Source organism: Pogonomyrmex barbatus, unplaced genomic scaffold, assembly GCF_055798465.1.
Source record: "Pogonomyrmex barbatus isolate J1 unplaced genomic scaffold, ASM5579846v1 scaffold6, whole genome shotgun sequence".
Lineage (NCBI taxonomy): Eukaryota > Metazoa > Arthropoda > Insecta > Hymenoptera > Formicidae > Pogonomyrmex > Pogonomyrmex barbatus.
The window spans coordinates 5,858,246-5,883,379 of record NW_028297160.1 but is presented as its reverse complement, the minus strand read 5'-3'; the positions used below and the strand labels follow the sequence as shown (position 1 = coordinate 5,883,379).

At 40.0% G+C, this 25,134-nt stretch overlaps 1 protein-coding gene across 3 annotated transcripts in view; it reads left to right on the top strand.

The window, feature by feature from the left end:
- Positions 1-25,134, top strand: part of LOC105424189 (uncharacterized) — a 130,294-nt gene that overhangs the window by 102,961 nt on the left and 2,199 nt on the right. For all 3 annotated transcript variants that reach the window (XM_089082495.1, XM_089082493.1, XM_089082494.1), the window contains 2 exons: positions 21,298-24,452; positions 24,594-25,060. In XM_089082495.1, coding sequence (XP_088938621.1) covers positions 22,301-24,452; positions 24,594-25,015 — 2,574 coding nt within the window. In that variant the 5' untranslated portion in view covers positions 21,298-22,300 and the 3' untranslated portion in view covers positions 25,016-25,060. The remainder of the gene's footprint in view (positions 1-21,297; positions 24,453-24,593; positions 25,061-25,134) is intronic.

The window sequence follows — 25,134 nt, the reverse complement described above, 5'->3', positions numbered from 1 at the left end:
ATTCGTCTAACATTTTATTTCCACTTTGTTTCTGTGAAAATTTTAATAGAATAAAATATCGCAATTTTATAGAAATTTTATAAAAAAGATTTATATTTTAACAGAATTTTTAAATATTATGTATAACATAAAAATATAATTTTATTTTTATGTGATCCTTCATGAACTTTACAATAGTATTAAATTATGTATGCTTTTTCAACATTTCCCCTATTTTATTTTATTTTAGTATATATTTTAGTATTTATTTTAGTATTTTTTTTGTATTTATTTTAGTTATGCGAAATAAAGTAAAATTAATTATTTTGAACATCAAGTTAATAAATTATTTTACATAATTTAAGCCAGAATTAAATTAAAATTTCTCGCTCGCGAATCTTGCGAGACACAAGAACGATTTGGAAATAATCGGCCGCCTTGTTATGCACACAAGTTTTTATGCTCAACTGTTATGCTTCAACTGTTTTTAATGTAGTAATGCAACATTTAGATTTATAGTATGAAGTCGTGCTGCAAGTGCAATGTTCATCGATCTCGCAATTCATTACCGCAAGCAATCAATCTGTATAATTTGCACGCGCCACTGTGAACACAGTATTACTTCCAATAGATTTGGCCGGTAATCGCACATGATTCACTCGTTTGTTTAACCGAAAGAACACAGCCGCGAAATCAACGGTCGTTATTCCATTTTATTACAAGCGACAGAAGCGATTAGTTCAGCGCACCGATGACATTTATCGCTATTTGCCGGAATTATCAAACATCTGCAGCGACAGTCGTTTCACATTACCACGCGAACTTTTATATGAAATAGTGTTTCTATATCAAGTCCAAGCATTTATCTCGATCTAAAAAGTAGTATCCATAGGTTTTAATTATCGGGCTGTACCGGCATGACTCGAATTTTTTTCCGGTTCACCTCTCAATTTCTGCTCGCTCTGTTATTCCTTTTGATGGGACAAGGCTTTTTCGAGCTATTGTCTCTTAGTCGAGCGATGAATAAGTAATATAGTCAGTAATGTTTCAGTAAAGCTGAAAAAACGGATACCATCGGTTTAAAAAAATGGAATATTGAAAAATAGGAGACTATAGTGGATATTGGAATATCGAATATCGCGCCGTCTAAAAACTAAATTAAAACGGCAACAAATATTGGCATTCCTTCCGTATCGATATCGATAGTGACAAATCACTACTTTCGTTTTTCGTTTATAAACGTTAGTATTTATGACACAGTGTATTTCCAGCAACATAATAATAAACCTTCGGTAAAAAGAATTATATAGACGTCTACGGATATAACAATGTTTAATAGCAAAAAAAAATTTAATAATCATTTCGTTTAACCAAGTTACTCTTTGCACAATATTTTTCAATTTTGTTCTCTGCAAATCATCCTATTCTATTTTAAAGGAAGAGTAAAAGTGAAGTTTTTTATTTTGAAGTTTGACAGCTCGATCTTCCGCAACTATTGTCATCCATATATATATATATATATATATATATATGTTTAAAATGTTATTAAAAATCTACGGGCGGTCGTTCGGTGTTCTCGTCGTTAGAAACTGATAAAGTACAGATCATACGCTCGCTGACAGCCGCGGGTGTCTGCGGTAGATGAGAAAGAAATATCGCATTTCGGGTGCCGTGCCGCGATACGAGCGTTTGGATTTACATCGCGCGTACGTTGCAATAAAAAGGCGTAGCCCTGTCGAGATTCCGAGAAAATATTAATGCACTGGGAGAGACACACGGTCGCATGCAACATAAGTCACGCGCTCCTTGCCGCCAACCGTTATTTATAGCCGGCCCGTACGGATGTGCAATTTTTCAAAGTTTTCGAACTTTTGCGCAGCGCGCGCGAGTTCAGGACGTGGAAGATTTTTCGTCTGAGGATGGCCGGGGCTGACTTTATTTGAGATTTCCTTTAAGTTTTCCGCTTCGCACCGGAGGCGACGCCGTGCGTCTTTGTTACCGGCTTATAAGGCGAAGAGAGAGAGAGAGAGAGAGAGAGAGAGAGAGAGAGAGAAGGGGGAAACTCGATATCAATTGAATTAATTAATATGCACGATATATGAAGCATTAAAATAGACGTTATATTACGAACCACTAAAATAGACGTTATATCACGATCCGTTCGGATATGAATTCTTTTTAATTATCACATTAATCGCGACGTACCATCTGTTTCGAGTGTGGCATGCAAATGTAGTACGTGACAGTACTTATCTATTATTCCTCTGACTTTACATAATAATTCAACCATCCACCGGGCCCTCTTAATGAAGAGGGCAAAAATACGTGGTGAATAATCCAGAGAAACACGTGGGATCGATCGAGAGAAGACCTCGGAAGTTTTTCCCAAAGAGGATTAAAAGATCGTTCGTCATAGAGTTAACTTTATTCGACGTCCCTTCCGCCACGGTTAGCCACGATTCTTACGCAAATTCCCGCGGCTGATCGCCTCTCCTAGAAGGTGCTGGTTAAGAATAAGGACTCGACATTAACTTTCTCAGATTCAGCGAGTATCGTCGATTTAATGAAATTCTCCGTCTGCTAGAAATAGGGCGGAGAGGGGTAGGGGGAGGGGGGAGGTGGCAACTCTACTCGTGTCTTTATCGCGAAAACGACCGAGTCGAGAGCTGCGAGTCCGCCATTTATTGAGGGGGGGGGGGGCAGGGGGGGCTCGTATCGTCGCGCGGTCCAGATATGCCGTCGGAGATCGTTACGCCGGGAGTGGAGAGTACAACAAACAGGCATCGCAACCAGGGTAAAGAGCCAGCTCGTTCCGCGACGCGGTAATCTATCTTGCCCCAGGCGTAAAAGTTTCCGTAAAAGTGGCTTAACGATAAACAGATATATAGGCGAGCCCGCGCCTAATAAAGCAAACGCGGCGACGAGAATGCGAGCAGCCAGCGCGCGGAACGCGATATCTTCGAAAGCCCGACATCGCGCAGTCTCGTCGCTCAGCTGGATTGTCCTCGATTTGTCAACTACAAAGCAAAGAGTTTCTCCCCCCTTTCTCCCCTCCCCCCTCCCCCTCTACCGGCAGTCACTAATCTCTTAAATACTGAGCGCTGTTTCCTAAGCGCTTTATTACACCGGATAAAAATGCTGTTAATTCATTCAGTTGAGATTGCCGCAGATAAAACAACGAACGAGACTGAAAGGATAAATTCCACGGAGATTTGGATTGCCTGATTTTTCTTCTTTTCCTTTCCTTTTTTTTCCCTCTCCTGATAATAATTTATGGTATCGTATGGTATCAACGTGACTATATGTATCGTTGCGCTCGAGTATTGCAAAATTCTACGAGCATACCGGCGGTCGCAAATTTCACGATCGGAATGTCGGGATCGATGCAGGTCGGAGTGATGAAGAGTGCGAAACAGATTTTGGCGCAGTTCCTCCAAATCCATTTTCCAAATCTGTTAACGGTTGCCTTTCAGACTAAAACGATGCATGTGGCACGCACGTAGCACTTCCGACGGGAAGAGAGAGAGAGAGAGGGGGAGAGAGAGAGAGAGAGAGAGAGAGAGAGAGAGAGTCAGCCGCAAGCTGCGTCGATCGCGGGATTACCACCTTCCAAAAATGCATGCTTTGAAAACGGCAATAAGCCGTGCATAAGCGGATAACTACGCGCGTGCAGTTTTACGTATTGACAGCATCACCGCCGATACGTAACGTCGTTTTCGACTTGGCGTGTAAATTCACACGCGCGAATCGCTCGCGATCAGATCATCTCCGACATTTATCGTCCTCTTGGCACACATCGACGTTATCTCTCGCGAGAGAAATTCACATCGTCCCTCTGCCAATGATGTTTAGGCGGAACCTGCACCTTGGGAACGATTTATCTTATGTCTTGAATTTTTTTTAAAAAAGATACCGGAGAAAAATATTATTAGTTTGATCAAAAATTATAATAAAGGAAATATAACTACATCTCTCGCGGCTCTCTTACCATGACGTAATTTATAAAAATCACTTTAAAGTGCAGCTCTTCTTTATGAACCGCAAAATATTCAATGTCCCGTTCGGAATATCGGGAATGCGGTAATGTCACGAAAAAACAAATCGTGCGTTATGTCGGTTAGGGGATAGAGGAGGTCGCATAAAGGGTGGTTCAACAGGTTGAGAAATAGGGGAGGGAACTTTACCGTGGCCACCGCACCTTTGGTGAAATTCAAAGTTTGACGCGAAAAAAAGGATTTTTCTCCGGCTTCTACTTCAACTCGCCAACCTACGAACACTTCTCTTCACCTCAAAACCCTTTCCCAATTCGAACAGCTGGGCACCCTCGGGAACGATCGCTACTTATATTCCAACCCCTTCTTGTAGCCCGCACTTGTAATATCGCTAATACCCATTATATTAAATTCTAAACTCTCTGTCTTTCTCCGTTTGCCAATGAATGGAACACTGGAAAACGTTCGTTAAGTACGATTGCACAAAGCCAATTTGAAATGCTACTTCAATCAAAAGTCGTCATAGCAACTGTCGCGTGGCGGTTGATTAAAGGGGAAGAAGAATGACAGACTGCAGGGGAAACAGTCGCAATTTTTGATAGAATTTCCGTGCAAATAGTATAGATATACGACATAGGCATAGATTTAATTGGAATGTGTCGCGTTAGTTGCCCTTTGACCCCTTCCTGCCTGTCACAAAACGCGTTGATAATATTTGCGAGCATACCAAATCATATAAATCGCGTATTTTGCACATATATTCATCACTGAGTGCATTTTAATTTGCAGATAAAAAAATGCGCTTAACTAGTAACCAACATATCGATTTATTATATTGAATGCAAAGATCACGTTATTTCTAAAAAGCGTATTATTTGTTTTAATGTTTGACACTGTTGCGTTAATGTTTGACGTATTTCATTCCTTGCAATATTATTTCTGAATTTTATATAACAAATTTCACATGACATGATTTTACTCATCTCGCGATGTGTTCAGTATATGTAATACTGAAAAATCAGTATTTTAGAATAACATGTACGCATATATATAGTTTCTCTTTGACAATAGTGTAAATCAAATTTTGCGAATCTTTTTTACACACGTACATTTATTTGTAACCCCTGCCGTATGCAAATTCAGTGTTCCAAAGTTTGATTTATATTTCCTTCGAAATAAATGGTTCATATTATTCTTGTCTGAACGAAAATCAATAAGAACGATAAAATACTGCGCCAGGAATAAAAGGATTTGCTTTATCTTTCCGTATGTCGATTAATCTCAAATGCGCATAATTAATATAAAGTTCATAGTTGTCGACGATAATGAATTATTAACGACAATTATTTTATTTTATACGTTAAAAATCAAATATTTTAACCGTGAAAGCGTTTGACGACGCTTTTCAATGAACATTTTTAAAAATACAGTTTATTCTAAATAATTAAATTTTGTTAATTTTATTGCTTGTAGTCGATCATTTCCTGTCTTAAGAATACTTAATTATATTTGTTTTTGTTACATTATTTTCTACTTTTCCTTACCGCTATAATTAAATAATTGTAATTGAATCAGGTTTTTTATTATATAGATTCGGTAGGATCAAAAATGAAATTGTTCGCGTCAGGCATTCAAAATCGAGAAATTCGAGGAATGTTTCCGCGCTGCACTTGGATTATGTATGGAGTTTTCCGATTTATCGCGCGGACATTTGCGTATTTATCAGCCGGCCCGTATAATTTGCACAATTGCCTTTGGTCGACGGTGGCGGGAAAAATCAGCCTATGGACGAGGCGATTTTATCAGTTATCCGTTGTTTTATTCGCCCATGGAGAGCAGAGCAATTTCGCTACCACGCGGGGGGAACACAAAGTTAACTTCGCAAACTCCGCTTTTATCGAAATTCACGCACATTCGTCGGCTTAAAGCATTAGATTCCAATAATATTGAAATCATCCGTGCAAAGTGCCTTGGAATATCGATACGCCAATTTTGCACCGAATGGGCGTTCGCAGTTTGCACTTTTTATTCCTGACCAATCGCGATATTAAACAATACGTTTAATCAATACATCTCTGACGTCTAAGATCAAGAACGGTGGTCAAAGATCAATATTGATTTTGATTAAAATTTGTTGCCAGCAAACAGTGGAGTATAATAAAAGTGTAAATATTTCATGAAATAATAGAACGAATAAATAAAAAAATATATAATACAAAACATTTATATAACATATTGTATGAAATCTATACAACAACACAAAAGATCAAAGAACGTTCGATTTAATTTTTCAAATGTATGGAATATTTCAAAATTGTATATATAATACATGAAATAATTTTATATTTGTTACAATATTACGTATTTAATTTATAAATTACAAAAATCAAGTATATAATTTCGGATTACTGTTTATAAATGTAAATAAAAATCTTTTTCTTAAAAATCACAGAGATCACAGATTTTTTTATAGCAAAGTTACGCCAAATAAAATTTTATCTCAGAAACGCGATTTTTGCAAATTTTTTGCTACGTAGCAGACAAGGTAAGCTTATTGGAATTTCAGCATCTTTGCCTTCTCTAAAACTTTCTAAAAATATTCGAGTCTTTGTAATAACTAAAATTTACTTGAATAAATTTCTCTTCAAGGGTATTTTCTCAGATGGATAATTTCTAACATCAATCATATATTTATACAAATTAGTTAGTCTAAAGGGATCTTATATTTTTATTTAAGGGTGTGATACATAGGATCTTAATTTATCATTCTTATCATGTCACGCAGGCGAGATTCGCCGGAAGTGACGTGTGATGTGCTGCCAAAAGGGACATCAATAAAATATCCATTACAAGGGTAGTTTAAAAGCCAAACACTCGCGCATCTCTCGTTCCCAGCCACTCAACAACGAAATCCAATCTCGCACTCCTATCGTAATGATTATATTGTCGTAATACCGGGTGTCTCCGAATGGTTCTTATCTGTACGTCGCCTCGATACCATGCGATTCGATACCACGCGATGCGATGCGATGTGATGCTCGTGGAACAATATCATCGAGAGCGAATTTATAGGTCGTGGGAAAGGTATGCGCGTGAATACCATACCAGACGAGCAAAAAAGAGAGAGAGAGAGAGAGAGAACGCGAAAGAGAGACAAACAAGCCGAAAAAATACAGTCGACGAGAGGGATGATAAGGAAGAAGAGAGGCAGGAAGAAACGCGCTATGGCTGGTGGCAACGTGCCAACGATCGATTGCAAGTACACAGAACGCGCGCCGTGTGCTTTATACACGCTTGTACATACACCGAGCAGAGAGGAAAGAAAGGGAGGAAGAGAGAGAGAGAGAGAGAGACACTGAGGGGGGAGGAGAGTAACTCTCGTAGCCGATGCATCGCGTTCCCGTATACATACGTGGCGAGCAATGTACGCGAGAGGGTTAATAAAACCTTGTCTGCACACACTTCCTCTCTCCCTCCCTCCCTCCTCTCTCTCTCTCTCTCTCTCTCTCTCTCTCTCTCTCTCTCTCTCTCTCTCCTGCGTATCCCGGAACTAAAGCAAACGTGGCACACGTCACCGGGAGAGGAGCGCGAAGCGAATCGCCGTATCGACAGCCCGGAAGAGATCTCAGGTCGTCTCGCGGGTCGTTTTTCTTTCGCAAGCGACGGCCGTCCGCCGCGATTCGACTCGCGGAAGGGACTCGGTCACTGCACACGCATGACCGCTCTCTCTCTCTCTCTCTCTCTCTCTCTCTCTCTCTCTCTCTCTCTCTCTCTCTCTCTCTCTCTCTCTCTCTCTCTCCAATTCCCCGAACATCGAAACTTTTCAGGCTTAATTGCAGGGGGCAATGAGAATTGGAAAGGAGAGAAATTGAGGGGACTTGAAATTCGTTTGGAAACTGCGAGGCTCAGGCGAGATAAAAGGAACGAGAGAGTAAACGTAGAATAAACATGGGGAGAAAATTATATTTTTAGGATATATATCGGAAATAATACGTAATCGAAATTGTTTAATTGATCGAAAGTAAATTTTCCATAAGAAATCTTCTGTTTCGTCTGTAAAAAAAATTTTCCATTTCTTAATTTTTGATATTTAATTCTTTCTTTCCATTTATTGATCCCTCTTTTTTTTTTTTAGATTTGAAGAGACATCCCGTATGGAAAATTAAAGAAACCATATATATGTGCGCACGTAGTATGTGTTCGCACGGCTTGCGAAATATGATGGGATCTGGCGAATAGCAGATTTTAGACGATAAGCAAGTTTGCAACAAATATTGTTTTTTTTTTTTTTTTTATTGCCGTTATTTATTACATTATCTGTAACAAGCATCGTTTGTTACGAGTAACAGTTTATCAGATGCGCAAGATAGCTTTATACGGATCGTGGCAGAAAATGTTTCTTTAAAGTTCTGAGAGCTTGCAACACGCCGCGGAAGAATATCGGAAATATGCGATGCACGTAGCAGTAAAGAATTTATGTAGATGCGCGACGCATTTTCTCCTTTTCTCTCCTTTTTCCCCCTCTGTCTTCTCTTTTCCCATGAGCGTACGTTTGCCTATGTGTACTGTAGCTTATATTATTTGTGTACGGGATATCTCATAAAGGCTGTCACAAGTCACGTGGCTCCTATATTGTACCAATTTTCTAAGCTAGATAAATGTTGCAGCCGCAAAAGGAATATTTATACAGAGGCAAACAGGCTCGGCATACGCTGATTTTATGCGGCCGTTTGACCATCTGCGTTTTCGTCCTATTTATCTCGTATAAAAATATTGTAATATTCCTCGTATAATAATCGATTCTTATCCTCGCCTTTTTCCCCCAGTTGCGACGTACCGCTATTTGTTTAATTAAACGTAGGACATGATTAATTTTACATTTGTTTGTTCGATGACACGAGGATTTGCATGCGATATGGCTTGCATAGTCTTCTAAGCTGCAGGAAGCTGCAGGAGCCATCTTTTGAGAGATAATCTATGTTAAAACAACGCGTAATCTATATAGAATATTCGTAATGACTATGAGGTTTTCCCTCGTCGCTCACGATTTTGTAAAGTAAAGGGAGATAACGCGGCAGCTACGTTCGAAAGAGAGACTGCGAATTAAATTTATAATTAGCCGAGCGAGATTATTTTCGATCGCTACAACTTTTCAATCGCGGTTAATTAATTAATAATAACGATTGTCGACAATGGCGAATGTAGACAACTATGTAGATTTCTGCCGTAATTTTATTATATAATTCGCGTGTCACATGTTGCTAACGCTAAACAATCTAGAACAATACGACGAAACGAAATACTAAATTAACAAATTTCTCCCGGGCGCATTAACGCTAGCTTCGTATTTCGGGCTATTCGCGCAAACGAGCATGGCGGATAAAATTCACCGCTGACGTTTTGCCGTGATGTATATTTGCATAATTTAAGGAGCGTTGCTTAGGTACTTAAGCAGGTGTAATGCGAGTATCTTTTGTAACGCGATACTTCCACTAGTGAATTTGCGTTACCGTAACATATATACAGAATATCATCTCGCCATTAACTTTATACAATAATATAATGACTAACAATGACACAGACTTCTCGGTTAATTCAAGTTGGCTCTTTCTAAATTTACCAACCAAGATTGCTTTCGAAATCGCCACGTTCTCTAATTTTTAACATAAAAATATCTGGCGCAAATATACCTTACGTTAAAATACAAAATTAAAGTGAACTGAATCACATGAGCGAAATTAATTTACTAATGGGACAAAAACGAATCTGTAATTTCATGAAGATCGAATTGCCATAAAAAAAAAAAAACACGAATATGATACTGCAGATAAAAAGCGGCCGTAAGAGAAGCACGTGTATTCGCGATACGAACGCGAACGGTGCTTTAATAAAATTCGATTTGCGAAGTTGGTGCTGAAAACTTAAGCAAATATAGAAGTTTTTCCTAGCGAGAGCCCATCGGCAATGTCCATTATTTGCCCTCCGCCGTTTTATGCTTTAAAATGCAGTTTCTTAAAGGAATTCGATGTATTCGAAGCGATTTGCGGATTGTTAAAATAATCTCAAAGACGCCACGAACGAGACGCCCTCGGATTGCATTGTGAACGAATGGAAAGACATCCTCCTTCCTTCGCTTTTTCCTTAAAAATATTTACATATCCGCGCGCACTCTCGCTCGGAAATATGTGTCAAATAAATTTTACTAAACATCTGGAAAATCGCCTAGTTCCGAGCAGACGATAACATATCATATTTGCCACACTCGAAAACACGAGTCACGTAGAGAGTTCCTCCCAAAATTTCAATCGCGAGATAGCGCGAGGGGTATTTCTCCGAAATTTTGTCAAGGGAAAGTTCACTTCAAATTGATCGGGAGGAGAAGTGGTCGAAAGGGAGCGACGAGGAACTCCGGGACTCCTCTCGTGGAAGAGCCGTGCGAGAGTGGAAACGCGATCGGTCGAGAGGAACCGTCGACCGAATTCGTCGCGAAGTGCTTTTATTGCGCTTTTTATTGCGCGTTCGATCGAGCTTTCGCAGATAGCACTTCGGTTTCTTAAATCCTTCGTACGAGGGAACGTCGCGCAGGTATTCCGGCGCGATCCTGCCGTCCGTCCTGTCTCCCTCCTCCCCCCCCCTTCCTCTCTCCCCTTCGGCCCTTCGTCCTATCGGCATCTCGGAGAGAGGTAGGAATTTCAGCCGATCGTCCATATCGGCGCGTTACGATCTTGTTAGGGGGAGAAGAAACGCTCGCTTAAAAAAGGCGAACGTATTATAAGCGCCGACGATGTCCGGCAGTGGCGCCGAGAGCCGCTTCTCTCTCTTCCTCAAACAATTTTTTTCATACGGGCATAAATAAACGCCGGGTTAATCAGTCGTCGGTCGTTTTTGGATATTAAAAGGACCGTCTGTGTGTACAGAAGCCTTAATGTCGTTCCGGCCAACCCGAATGCGGCCTGCGTTTCTTTTTTTTTTTTTTTCACGAAGGATGCCGTCGATTACGACGTTCCTGCCCCGTCGTGCCGCCGGTATTTACGTAAAACATAGTTCAATAATCGCGCGTTAAAGTTACGCGCGACGCGTTTGTATATTTCAACTTTGTTATAATCCGGACCGGCGCGCATTCTCCTTTTGCCTTTTACTTCGGCCCTCCTGTGTGTCTCATTACCGAAACCGATACGAAGGTACCACCGGCCGGCCGGCTCCATAAAATCGCGTCGGATAATTAAATTTTACTGTGTACGTATTATCTGGACGACGTTTCCCCCGTCGGGTCTGCCTTTTAAAGTCGCGGCCTCCCCCTTCCGGAGGGATCGAGTGCCGCGTAAGCGAATAAGGAAGACGAGACATCGCGATTTGCCGAAAAATTAATATTGCCGTCAAAGTTTCTCCCCGAGGTTGGGGGATCGATTTATCCGAACGAAAACCTCCGCGACGTAAAAAAGGATAATTGTCCGTATTATTTATTTATACGGCTAAACGTCGCCGTAGGATCCGCAGATTCTCTCCGAGCCTGCGCTTCCTCTTAATTGGACTTCCTCTCTCTCTCTCTCTCTTTTTTTTTTTACTCCTGATATTTAAAATGAGATATTCGTTTGTTTTGACGGCTGAGAGATTAAGGTGCAGCGTTATTAAAGCGCAAGCTTTTCCAGTCGCAAATCTTTATGCTATTGTAAAGCGACTCGTGCATTATGAGTTTGTCCGGAGGAAGAAAAGAGATCGTTATAGACGAGATAATCCCACAATGTACAGTACTTCCCCTCCAGGAGGTTCTTAAAATGACACGGGCTATTATTTCTCGACGTGTTTTCAATGAGAAGTGGACAAAGCTCGCGGGGGTGCCGATGACACTCGACGGTGATAGCTTTCGAAAACAATGTGTATCATTTTCAGATGAACCGTGTATCCGTTAATTTGAAGTTGATTTAACGAGCGATCTCATTCAGACGGAACAATTTCTGCTCGCTAATTGTCCATAGATTTCTCATCGTTTTCTGCACGTGTGCATTTTGACGAGCGTCCCACATGCATAATAAGTCGTTGGGACGAGCAATTTTTGATGATTTTGATGAAATTATTAATCATTATCGACGTTGTTATGTAACGAAATTTCTGAAATATAAATATACGTATATATTTTTAATTATATATTAGTATATTACGAATATACTAATTGTATTATGATACTATGATATTATGAATATACTAATATAATTATAGAATGAAAGAGATCAGTTTTAAATGTCACTAAAATTTTTTTGCGCACTCTTTTGCACGAGAATAAAATTATATAAAGAACCGATATTTAATAAAATTAAAAATGTTAATAAGAAAATAAGAGATATGAATTAAACGAGAGCTTTTTGCGATTATTAACGATATAATTCGTAAGGATTCTTCATGATGTTTTTATGATCTGAATAACAGAGGCGTCATTATCGATAGTTTTTGAATGTAGAAAAGCAAAGAAGAGGAAAAGAGCTTGGAGAGATGGCGGTTATGCATTATAATTATTGCAATTCAAACCGTTGAATAGTCGAACTTATTGCTGGATGAAATAATAACGGCTTATAAACGTAATCGTCCATTAACTGAGCTGCTTCTTTTATAAATGTGAAAATTGTTGTTTTAGCAGGAGTCTGCGAAACTTCACCTAGGTATTAGAGGGATATAAAATTGCAGCGCGCGCTGCAGAGTGCTTGGTGTAGCAAGAAGTTTAATGGGGGCTCATACAAAATTTACTTTAACGACATTTAATAATGAAAGACGATTGTTTTGGCAAGAGTTTTTCACGCTGTTGGTGTAGTCCTGTGACATGACTTGAATAAATTGAGAAAGATAAAAGTATCCCGATTATGTATATGTATATATATATATATATATATATATATATGCATACAAATACAAGCGTACTGTGTCCGATTGCGTATATTTTACGTTTGCGATCATTTAATTGATTTTTAATTCACGGACATCAAAAAGTTTTCAAACGAAATCCTGTTATTTTATTTCGTCCACGTATTTAAATGAGAAGAGATCTGAAACGCAAGAAAATTGCAGCATATTTCTATACAATCAGGCGTAATATTTCAGTTTATTTGGAATTATATGTTGTATGTGGGCATGACTATATACGCAAAATTCTAAAATTGTCACGTACCGACTATGCCGTTGTCATTGGCAAAACCTTTGCCGCCTTACTGTAAATGCAAGCCGTGAGACTACCGTAAATATAGACTGCCCCGCGTGACTAATTACTTTAATAAATATTTTCTGTGCGCACTAATTTGCATTGAGACGAGTTTAATTAGGGGATATTTTTCAGTCACGCGCGCCATAATACCGTTTATTTGCGCGGTACACGTTCCGTATACAGAGTACAACGGAGACATTATATTACGATGAATAACGGTATCTTCAATATCGAAGTGTCTCGTCTCCTCTGGATTTTTAATTAATAAGAAATTAATTGAAATTTCATATAGATTCACGGAGAAATAAACAGTGAAAAGTTAAATAAATATGAAATTAAATTTTACAGTTTCTTTGCGTGAACATGAAGTGAATTCTTTGTATGAACACGAAATGAACATCTTTTGTAACGTTCATTCGAATTTTCACAGTTCAAATGAATATTAGTTTGAGAAAAAATGTTACCTATGTATCCAATTATTAAAATCATCGAATCAGAAATGTTTTCGTCAAGAAGAGAGATTAAAAGAAAACACACGATAATTCCGAAGATATACTCCAAAGTTTTAATATTTGAATTAAAAAGGAATTTAGAAAGAAGAATTTATTTTTATACGTTTTAGTCTTTTAAAAATAAATTGTTTATAAATTAAATTTTTCTTTCGTCGTAATCGTTAAATTGAAGTGAAGATTTAATTGAATTCTGTTTTCAATGTTGTTCAACTTCGCTTTAAATATTCTAGAGAATTAATTTAGGATTATAATAGGATGCACGTTGTCGACTGTAACTTTTTGAAAGTGGGGAAACAGTGGGACAGCGTGTTTAATAATTAACGAAATTGGGAGAGGTTTCACCTGCGGGCCACTTCATCGTCGAGTCCCGGGGGTTCTCCTCACCTTCTCCTCGAGTAATGCTCCCCGTGAGACGCCAGTATAAAGGCAGATAGTCCCGCCTTAGTGCTTTTAATAATTAATACGGCGCACGGGTTTGGGCTACTTATCAAATACGCTGGAACTCGACCCAGTTATGTAGTTCACATTTTATCATAAGTCAGCTTAAATTTACGGCCGTGACACCGCTTAAATTAAACGAATTCCTGCGTGGTTAATCGGTAGATAAAATCTCGATATTGAAGAATCACGATACTTATCGCAGAAACGTACTGTGTCGAGAAATGTACTGTTTATTATTTATCGTATTATTAAAAGTAGAGTGTTAAATTATATTAAATTATATTAAATTCAAATTATTTTATTAAAATTTTATATTCGCTTTTGTAGTTTTAAAATTATTAAACAACATGTCCAAAACATATAAATAATTTTTATTATTTTTTGATCGTGAGATAAAAGCGAAAAACTCCTTTCTTTTTTTTTTTTTTAACTTTTTTCAAACTAAATGTATGATATTGCGTAAGTTTTTAAATGTGTATTAAATCTATCGTGGAATGTGCATAAAAATCGTGGAATTTCTTCTCTCAATTTTTAAACTAAAAGATATATACGTCTTTTATTATTCAATTTCATATGCGAAGCTCGTCAAAATCAGGATCGCTTGCGAGTCTTTCCTTATAAGACTTCAGCGAATAGATTACCGTCCCCTTTCCATACAGGAAGAAATAAAGGGGCTAATGAGGAATAACTACACGTCATGCGACTCGCGGCTGTACTTGATGATTGTATGGGAAAGCATGCACTTCTAAGAGTTAAGAGAGAACTTAATTCGAACACGACACAAAATATCGTCGTCTCTAATCAACCGAATCGTTGAACTACCAGAGAAAAGGTGTTACATTATAAAAGGAACACAGGTGATAATGAAAAGGGCACACTATTTTAGTCTGAAACTACAACTTTGATAAGCTCGACGGTCGCGAAGTGCCTGCGTTTTTCTTCGAGCAGCCAGAAATTAGGTTCGGAGTACCGCACGATTTTTTTCCTTTACTTTAACGAGAGTCGGGTGACCTTCGGTATTTGACGGAAATTGGAAAAGTTAACTTGTAGTCCGAAGCGGTGCTCGATCGACTTCACGGCACGTTACATTCCGGAGGGATGGCGGGGGGCGTTCATAAAAAGGGATAATCTCACGTGAAAGTGAACGAGGGACAGTCCGGTCGGCGATGTCGCGTCGCGACGAGAGAGCATCGCGCGGTTGAATTCCTCGCGTGACTCCGCGTGACACATGCGAATTATACACGCGCGTGCGATACGCAATCACCGACCATTGAAGAGCGTTGCGGCAGTTATCCGGACGAGATAATCGAATTGCGAAACACGTGTCAGGCTTTTCACCAAGCAGGTTATAGAGAGAGGAGCGCGATTGTGCGCGCGAGATGCAGAGAGTTTCTAGATCCATTTTTCAATCCATTTCGACCTGTAAATATTTTACCACGCGCCACATTTTGTTCCTCCAAAGTGGTAATTAATGGAAAATGTTTGAGGTAAAATTCGTTATCGATATCTCATACATTTTTTTGGCGTTTCTCCGAAAAAATTTTTCCTCTCGCGACGCATGATTTTTGGTGATAACGAACTGACTCGCGAAATGACGCGAAATGACACGACAAGGAAAAATCTGCGAAGACGATGAAACTTAGATTTTAAATTATGGTAATTTATGTTTTTTTTTTCTATTTTAAAGAGTTGTACACTTATTAAAATTGTACATTACGGAACAGCGAGGGCAAATATCCTATAATCCCATCTTGTTTAGCTATGCCGCACAGGAACAGTTGATAATGAATTCGACTCAGGAACCGTTGGGAATTGAAAACAGATCGAACATGATCACATTTCACTTAGCGCTGCCGATATCCCCGTAACGACCGGATTACATCAAGCTCGATTTTTTCATCAATTTTACATTATCTTTTCATCATCGCTCAAATTGCGGTGAAAAGATTCTGGAAAAGATTGTAAAATGAAAAAAATTGTAATTGTGCTACATTCAGAATTGTAATTATTATCATATGTGAGAATTCCTTTGCATAAAAACTCAACGCTATAAAATATTCCTCTCGCACACACACACACACACACACACACACACACACACACACACACACACACACACAAAACGACATTTATTTATCGATACATTTCAAGGGTATCGATAAATAAGCCGAGCTTTACAATTTTATAAATTGTAAATATATTTGATATTTGAGTTTATCACGTTGGATTTTTTCTTTTGATTCGCCAAAAGCGTTTTTAACACAGCTCGCGAATATCTATCAGTATGATATTTATTGTATAATATTTTGCTGTTACGATGAGCGAAGTTCCTGTCGATGGCTACGGCAAACATATTTTGAAATCGTTTAGTCGAAATTAATATGCGTTGAACAAATATTTCTCTCCCCGGCGTTCTTGTCCCCTGAAAACGCTGTCTGCAACCCCTTGATGTTTCACGAATTGGAAAATATTTTTATGGACGACTACGATACATTATGCAAGTTTCATTCAATCGATTTCATTGAACCGCTTTATAGAAAATTGTGAAAATGTTTAAAAAACCATATGATGTTTGCTAAATAATTTATTTCCTGAACGTTGTAATCAAAATGAAAGAGAACAGTAGGAACTTGTAACAAAAGGTTATCATTTTCAATAATCGTTTGCCGAGTATTGTTTCACTTGGTAGAATTTATACCGCTTTCTAAATGAATAAATATATTAAATTTCTCTCATACAAGTGATATTTAATTTATATAAAAATATGTAGATTTAGCAGGCCTCTTTAAATTTTAATTGGAGATAAATTTTCGAAAGTGAGTTGTAAAAAGGTAGATGGAGATTTGAAAGAAACGCGCAAGTTGGAAAAGTGCGTCGGCGAATTGAGACTTCAGGGCGTAGAATTTAAGAAACGTAGAATTTAGGAAAGTTGGTAACTTTAAAATTACAAGAATAATCAATGCTCGCCAATCGCAGATGTAAACACTTCCGCCGAGTCTTCGTGTGCCCCATTTGGTTACGGTTCCACACCCTATCCACCCTTTTGCCATCCACTGACGGTAGTTAGTCACGAACAGCTAGGTAGCTTTACCTAGATATTATATCATACGGAAGCATGTGAACTGGCCCAGCCCCCTAACATGCCAATCCTGACATTCGTATAATTAATTAAACTAAGCCGGGGAAACGCGAAGTTATTTGAACTCGCCATGTTAACTAACAACTTGTGTCAACATATACGTCACAGACTTTTCCCCGTTTGCGATCCATCATTCTTAGAACTTCGAAGAAAGGACCTTTAAATTTTCGCGTAAAAACACTTTCGCTCTACCTCGTTAGAACATCTGTCTTACCTTTCTTTTTACATAATTAACAGGTTAAAAAATGGAATATAAATTTTTGCTAAAGGTGAAAATGAAGTATTGATTGGTGGAAGCTATTTATTAATACGGAGCTGTTAGTATATCTTGGCATTCGTTCGGTAAAGGGGGGGGGGGGGAGCACGAAAATCGCGGTAATCGAAAGTATCACAATCCGGATCATTTGTATTCACGGACGAGAGAATAGTAACAAGCTCAACAAGGTCGACAGAACGATGACAAAAATTACCAGCTCGGTCGCGTAAACGCATTTGAGCCTTGACAAACGATATTATTAGCTGCATTGATTCGGTTTAATCAACTCCTATCGAGCAAATCGCCCGCAGGGTTTGTGTATTGGCGCAGCATCGGCGAGTGCGATCACGCGATTCGATGGATCGAGGACAAACGTAAAAGGGTGAAAGGACACAGATGCGCAAACCAATCGACCAATTAACCAACCAACGAAACGTCGCGTGTTTGCCGAATAAAATAAACTAGCCGCCCAAAACGCGGCTAATGATAAGGCGCGGTGCGTTTGGGAATGAAGGCACGGGATTAAAATCAGAAATATTGTTGCCGGGCAGCAACGATGAGCTGTAGCTTTTAGCAAAGAGAAATTTAGAAAAATTTCGGCGTTATTTAAAGTGTTTGTTACGCTCCCCAACTGCATATCCTTGACAATTATTCGATTGGAGGAGGTATAAAGTAACAACAAAATCAACATTGATGTATTATAAGAAAATTATTATTATTAAAATCGTTGATAAATATATAATTATTAGTTTTTATAAATTGCTCATTACAAATACAAAGCGCTCTTTTTCGGATGCTTTTTCAATACAAGTTACGAGGCTGACGAGTCTAGCTACGCTATTGATTCGTGCGCTCATCGTCCACTTGGTGGTGAATGTTCGATCTAATGCTTAATTCACAGACTATTATCGTGACATGCAGATCGCAAACGTATCAGCATAATGCCCTTTTACCCCGAACGATTTCAACGATTCTATGTCACGAAGCTTGTAATTATCGAAGCGGATGGTATATATCGATATGAGATTTATGTGATAAACTCTACTGTATATATATATATATATATATATATATATATATATATATATATATATGACCACGTCGAATACTATAAAATTATTTTATTCCTTTAATCAGCGAATTGTTTTGAATGGATTTAAAAGCGAATTACTTCTTTGTGAAAGTATCAGAGTACCAAGTGCTACAAGATTTTTTTTAATCCAAGCAAAAAAAGTTGTATTTATATCAATAAATCAATAAAAGAGTCTTAAGTATATAAAGTGAGATAATTAAATTTCTTTTATTAATTTTTAGTTTTATGAGATCTCATTTATATATGTTCTGATATTAAAAGTATGCCACGCGATATCGATAATTAATAAATTTTGGAAAAAATTAAAGAAACCGTTTACACTAAGAAAGATAAATTTAAAAAAAAAAAATGCGAAAAGGCGAAAAGTGTAAAAATACGTTTAGAGTTCTCAGAAAAATATGCAATTTATTAATATCTTGAATTTATATGAAATTTCCGATAGCTCTTTTTGGAGTATGCAAAACACATAGCACTGAGTGAGTGAAGTTTATTTATACATTATGATTTCACGATACATGATTGATTTATTTTTATAATGTTCCATAGATGTCAAACGTTATCCACTTTCGCTCGATAGGATCTTGATAGCGGCAGTATTTGAAAATCAGGTTGCACGTAAGGTAGCATGCAACGAATATTTTAAGGTACGACCGACACTAAAATATTCGTTGAAAAAGAGACAAATAGTTTCTCAGTTAGCTATACGTAGTCGTTTTTGTTAGACTGGAAAGCGTATGTATTCCATCATGACACGTTGACTAACGCTTACGGCATACATCTATATTTCATCATACTTGATTGTTGGCGCAAACGTGCTTTTTTCCGTTTTCTATTCATCTATGCTTTTGCGTTTTTCCATTCAAATATCACGAGGTATTTCTGATCGTCTATGAAATCGCAATATCGAACTGTGTGAAAAGTCAGGCCTTTGACCATTCCGATCTCGTCGCAGAATTATATCATTGTACAAGCATGTACAATAATGACGCTTAATCGTACGTAAGCTACTATTTTTTGCCGCAAGGCTTTGTCTACAAAATGTCATGGGATATTCTTAGCCGTCTATAAAACAGAAGCTAGTGAGCAGTGAGTTCATGGGACATTCAGTTGAACTTGGTTCAATGGGATTGTTCAATTTCTTCGTCAACTTTAATGGTAAAATTAAACTTTTCTCAATTTATCTCTTTAAAATCGTCTAAAGACGATCGCTTTTGAATTCGTATGACTTTTTTTATCGTAACGAAATTCGGAATGAGCCTCATAATATTACAACAGCAAGATTGTCGTCACGATATCGATATCGCCACGACCCGACGTTTAAAAATACTTTTATTTTTAAACTTGTTTTTGTGATTCTCTCCGTCTAGAATATTCAGAATGTTTCTTATTATGAGATATATCGCACGTCGATTTAAGATTATCGGCGGCCGAATGATCGAAAATCAAATCCCTCGCGGTCGGAAGAGATGTCTCCGTTATTAAGTTTCGTTTCGCGAAACGAGATATCGAACGATAGCGGGGAAGAAATCGATGGTTACCCTTTCCTACCCTCGACTGACTCATCCACGTGTTCCGTCTTACCTGGTCGAATCAATTTCCTGGTTGTATCGCTAAGGGTCGGGGGAGGCGGAAGAGGGGGGGGGGGGCGATCATTTTGTAGGACTTCCTTCATTGTCTAAGATATCCCAGAAATTTATATCCCGCCACTTGGATCATTTTACGATTAATTACCGGTGGTGAATTATCTACCCCGTGGCGGCGGTGGCCGATATCGGACTTAATTAACTTAATAACGATAAATAGTAGTATTTATGAATAACTCAATTACGTCGAGCGCATACTTGCTCGTTTACATATTTCTGCGGGCTAATAATATTAATAACGCGTAAACTAATGATGCGTAACGGATATTGTGCATTTGCGGTCGGTGTACGTTTATTTTTATTCGTTTATACGAATTAATTGATGCACGATGAAACGTTATCGAAATCGGGAACGTAAAGCCACTTAATCGTACGACTTGCTAGAACCGGAATACCTACATCTCGTAACATTCTTTTTACGATGTAACAGTTCTCTTCCATTTTCTATTATTATTATGTTTTATATTATTAAGCACAATCGAGCTATTTTTAACGCTTTGGAATATATTTATTTCAAATCTTAGAATAGAGAAATAAATCAATTTAAGCAAGAAATAGAATTAATTAAATATATATTAAGATTTAAGAAATTAGAAGAATTTATTTTTGAAATAAATCCAGTTATAAAACTTTAATAGAATCACAGATTTATGCTAATTATTGTTTACAAACCCAACTTTTGCTTAAAAGTAAAAGTATTCTAGCATTGATATTCGAAATTAATCGAAAACTTCAAACATTACTCATGTGTTATAAATACTGTTAATTTGGAAACTGTGTTTCTCTAAGCAAATTCAAAATTTATCCATAAACAATCACTTTGTATATACGTAAAACCGATCCCATGATTTTGACGAAAACGTCAAAGATTTTTTTAAACGACTCCCATCGAGATATTCTTACTCGTCTATACCTATGTTAAAGATTATTATTTTCTAAGTCAATTATTATCTTCTAAATCTTATTAAAATATTCCTACTCGTCTACACCTATGTTAAGGATGATTATTTTCCAAGTCATTTCCTCAAATTGACGAAATATTTCTTTGGCAGGTGTCTGGCGCAGCATCACGAGGAGTCGTAGAGGAGGAACGGATGATTACAGTGAGCACGCTTGCATCCCAATTAAAGAAATGGATACGATAATTACGAAGCTGCACCAGCGAGAAGGAATACAAGCCAATTCGGCGCGTTAAATGCTCCCCCGGGGATTCACGTTCCGGCCGGGGCTCTCGCGGATCTGGGATGGCTTCTGGGAGCAAAAGCGGCAACAGCAGCGATATCGGATCAAACTCAGTTAACAAGCCCGTGTCATCGCCGTATCGGTCGCGCAAGTAGATAGATTTTAAATCGAGTCAACGACTACGGGACAACGGTAACGAAGTTAGTACGGCAAAATAATCCAGAGGCGATTGGATCGCGTGTTTCGTATATAATGGGAGCACGCGAGACGAGACGATAGTGGACCCCCAAGGGAGATGGATGCTGCGAGGTAGAAATTGAATCCTGTCTTTACACGTCGCCTAATCGCTTGACACATCGCAGATGTCAAGGGAGATTCTATCTGATGCGGACGCGACAGAATGTAGATACAAGTATAGCTGTAGAGGAGACGCTATTAACCCCATCCTACACCCGTTCGAAGCCTTTGCCGTGTGTCGACGGTATCCACGAGAGAACAAGTCGACCGCGAAAGCACTAAGCTATAAAATATAACGCCGACGAAGGGAAACGTGCCGGATGTCGCGGGGAAAGGGAGTGACACGGTGAAAGAGGAAACCGAGAGACAGCCGATTTCAGGAATGTGACACGTGACAGGATTGCGAGAGGAGATCAGTACCTTCAAACAGAAACTGTGAAACGAGAGAAAAAGAGGAACACACGGGATAATAAATAGATCGATAAAAATCCCAACAAGTGTCCTTACGGCTCCGAATTTCCTGCTCGACGTAGTCATCGCAAAGCGGCGTTGAGCCTGTTATGGAATGAACCGATGCCCGGAAGGGGCATCTGAGTGTCCGCGATCATCATCCTCGATACGACTCGGTCGAGCATCATGACCCCGATGATGCGGCTGCTCCTCCTATCCGCTCTGCTGGCCGTGCAATCCTGCTCGACCGTCTGTTCGGCGAGCGGCGACGGTGGGCCTAACAGTCCGATCTTCAATCTGGATCACACTGCTCTGGAGAAGAACTTAGCGGCGATCTTCAACAAGGTAGCGCACAGTTCCGCGACCACGAAGCGCAGCGTGCCGGCGTACGATGCTCAAGTGTCGGCTAGCACGACGTTGTCGACGGTGCCGTCGCCGTTAACCACCAGCACGACTACTAGCACGACCACCCCTAGTTCGTCGATACCTGCTGTGAAATATCCAGCGCCGCGGGCCACGGCATCGCCCGTCTTTCGGGATCTGCCGTCGTATGCGCCACCCTCCAGGGCACTCTTCACGCCACCCCTGCCGCCGGAGTATCTGCATCCGTTCGCCGACAAGCCCACGTTGCGAGGTACCAATTCGGATGTACACACCGGTAACAGGAGGCCGGTACCGCCACCGAGTTTAACGCCGGCGCACGAGCGGATACCTATCCGACCGCCGGATCTACCTCAGAGTCCCTCTCAGGTGCCGGAGAGGCATCATTCTCACTCGTGGAACAAACCGGCGAGCCCCGATAAGGAGCAGAGACCCGCGGAAACCGGCGAGGCCGATCGGAAGAACGGTACGAACGATCCTTCGTTCGTGACCCTTCATTACCCCAGTATTTCTAGGATCTTGTCTGGTAGCAATGGCAGGAAGCAGGACATCCCTGACATACTGCTGAAGCCATTAGTCACGAAGAGCCCACTGCCGAATGTACCCCCTGCTCCGACGACCGATAGAACTACGTCGGCGCCGAGCACCGTCATGCCAAAAACGTCCGGTAGTACCACGGACCCATCGAAGGTCGCCGTCACCCAGCCGACGATCTTCAATCTACCAAATACTGGCCGGCAAGACGACGATGGTTATCATCACGGCCTGAGAAACGAACATGGTCTGAAGACTGACAGTATCGAGATAGTGGACACCGAGAGACTGCCATACCCGCAAGCGCAACCGCCGGCGCCAACGCCGAAGCGACCGGCGAATGCCGACGACGACGACGACGAACGTCTGATACCCCATGTCGACACGCATCCGCTCGAGTCCACGTGGCGAATTGCCTGGTCGCTGCACGTGTACTTCGCGGCGATTATGTTCACGATCATGGCCCTGTATTCGATTTACAAGATCGTGCGCTTCAACGAGGCAACGAATTTACTTACGCAATCGTATTTCCTGGCCGTTCATTTATTGCTGACCACAGTTTGTACTTTGAGGTGCTTCCACCTCTTCTATGACGCTTATAATCTCGGACATTCGCTACCAGAATCATTGTCCAGGGTGCTGATGTATCTGCCGGCGCCGCTCCTATCCACGGCATTTGCCACTCTGATGTTATATCTCGCCCGCTGCTCGGAAGCTCCCTCGCTTAACAACAGCATTCTTTCGCCCACCACTCTTGTTCTATCATCTACGGTGCACATCGTATTGTGCGTTTCCCTGCACGTGTCCGCGCACATGCTCGGCTATCAGGACGAGGCGAGGATTCTGCCACTCATCTGTCAATGCATTTACATCGTCGTCTGCGTCACCCTAGGTCTATGTTACATGTATGTATATCGCGTGGTGCGTTCGCAGATTCACATGGCCAGTAATAAAGCGGCCGGTGCGAATCACATGATGGGCGCTGATCCTACCACGGTGGCTCTCAGCACTGCCATCACCACCACTATCGCCACCGCTCTGCTATTTATCCTCATGGGCTTGGTGCAACTCTATGGTATATTCGGCGTTCAGGAGCGTCCACAACAGTACCCATGGCTCTGGTGGGGCTGGCAATTCTCTGTCAGACTGCTAGAACTGTCCGTTTGCGGTCTTCTAGCTTGGGTTGCTAGCCTATCTCAGTATCCATTACGGGAGAAGCAGATGCAGCAACACTCAGCGCACTCGGGTTTTGCTCTGTTCCCCTGCGGCAGTTCCACATCCACGGAAAATATGGACGACGTACTCTACCCTGCCATATGTAGCACGAACCAAGCGATTCAAAATTATACTATGAGAACGGGAAAGCAGGTTTATGACGATAGTTTTCCGTTGAACACTTTGCCCGAACATTTGAACATATCAGGTAAAAAATTGTATTATTTTATATTTCTCATTGAAAATCTTTATAATTGAATATATAGAATTTATATTTTATTTTTTAAAGGATGTAATATTAAGTTAATCAAAATTTGTTTTCAGAAATTAATGTTTATTTATTGCGCAGGTACCTTCGAAAGACATTCCATCCGTAAGTCAGGTACAATGGGCCACTTTCCTCACGAAGGTCGGGGTTCCTTAAGTCGCCATGGTAACGGCATACAGACCCTAAGGAACTCGGAGACTCGTGGGAGGCATACGCCTGTTCAAGGCCTACATGAACAAGCTCCGACTAGCGGCTCGACGATGCTAGTCGCCGAAGACGGCTTCGTTAGGTTCCGGAGTCTTGGTGCGGAGGAGGACGAACTGTCCGACACGCAGAGCATGGTCGGCACTCATGGCAGGGGAAGCTCGCTCGCCGGTAGCGTCAGATATAATGCGAGGCATCCGACGGTACAGCATCAGCATCCTCATCAACACCAACATTCGCTACAACACTCACATCCAAGTCAGCATCAAACTCATCACCAGCTTTACAACAACACATAAAGGCTGTGCCAACGCGATAACTAGAACGTGATTCTCGTTGATTCGGTAGGTGTAACGAAAAATAAAATTTCAATGACGTTATTTTAATATAATAATATTGATATTTTTGTCTTTTAATA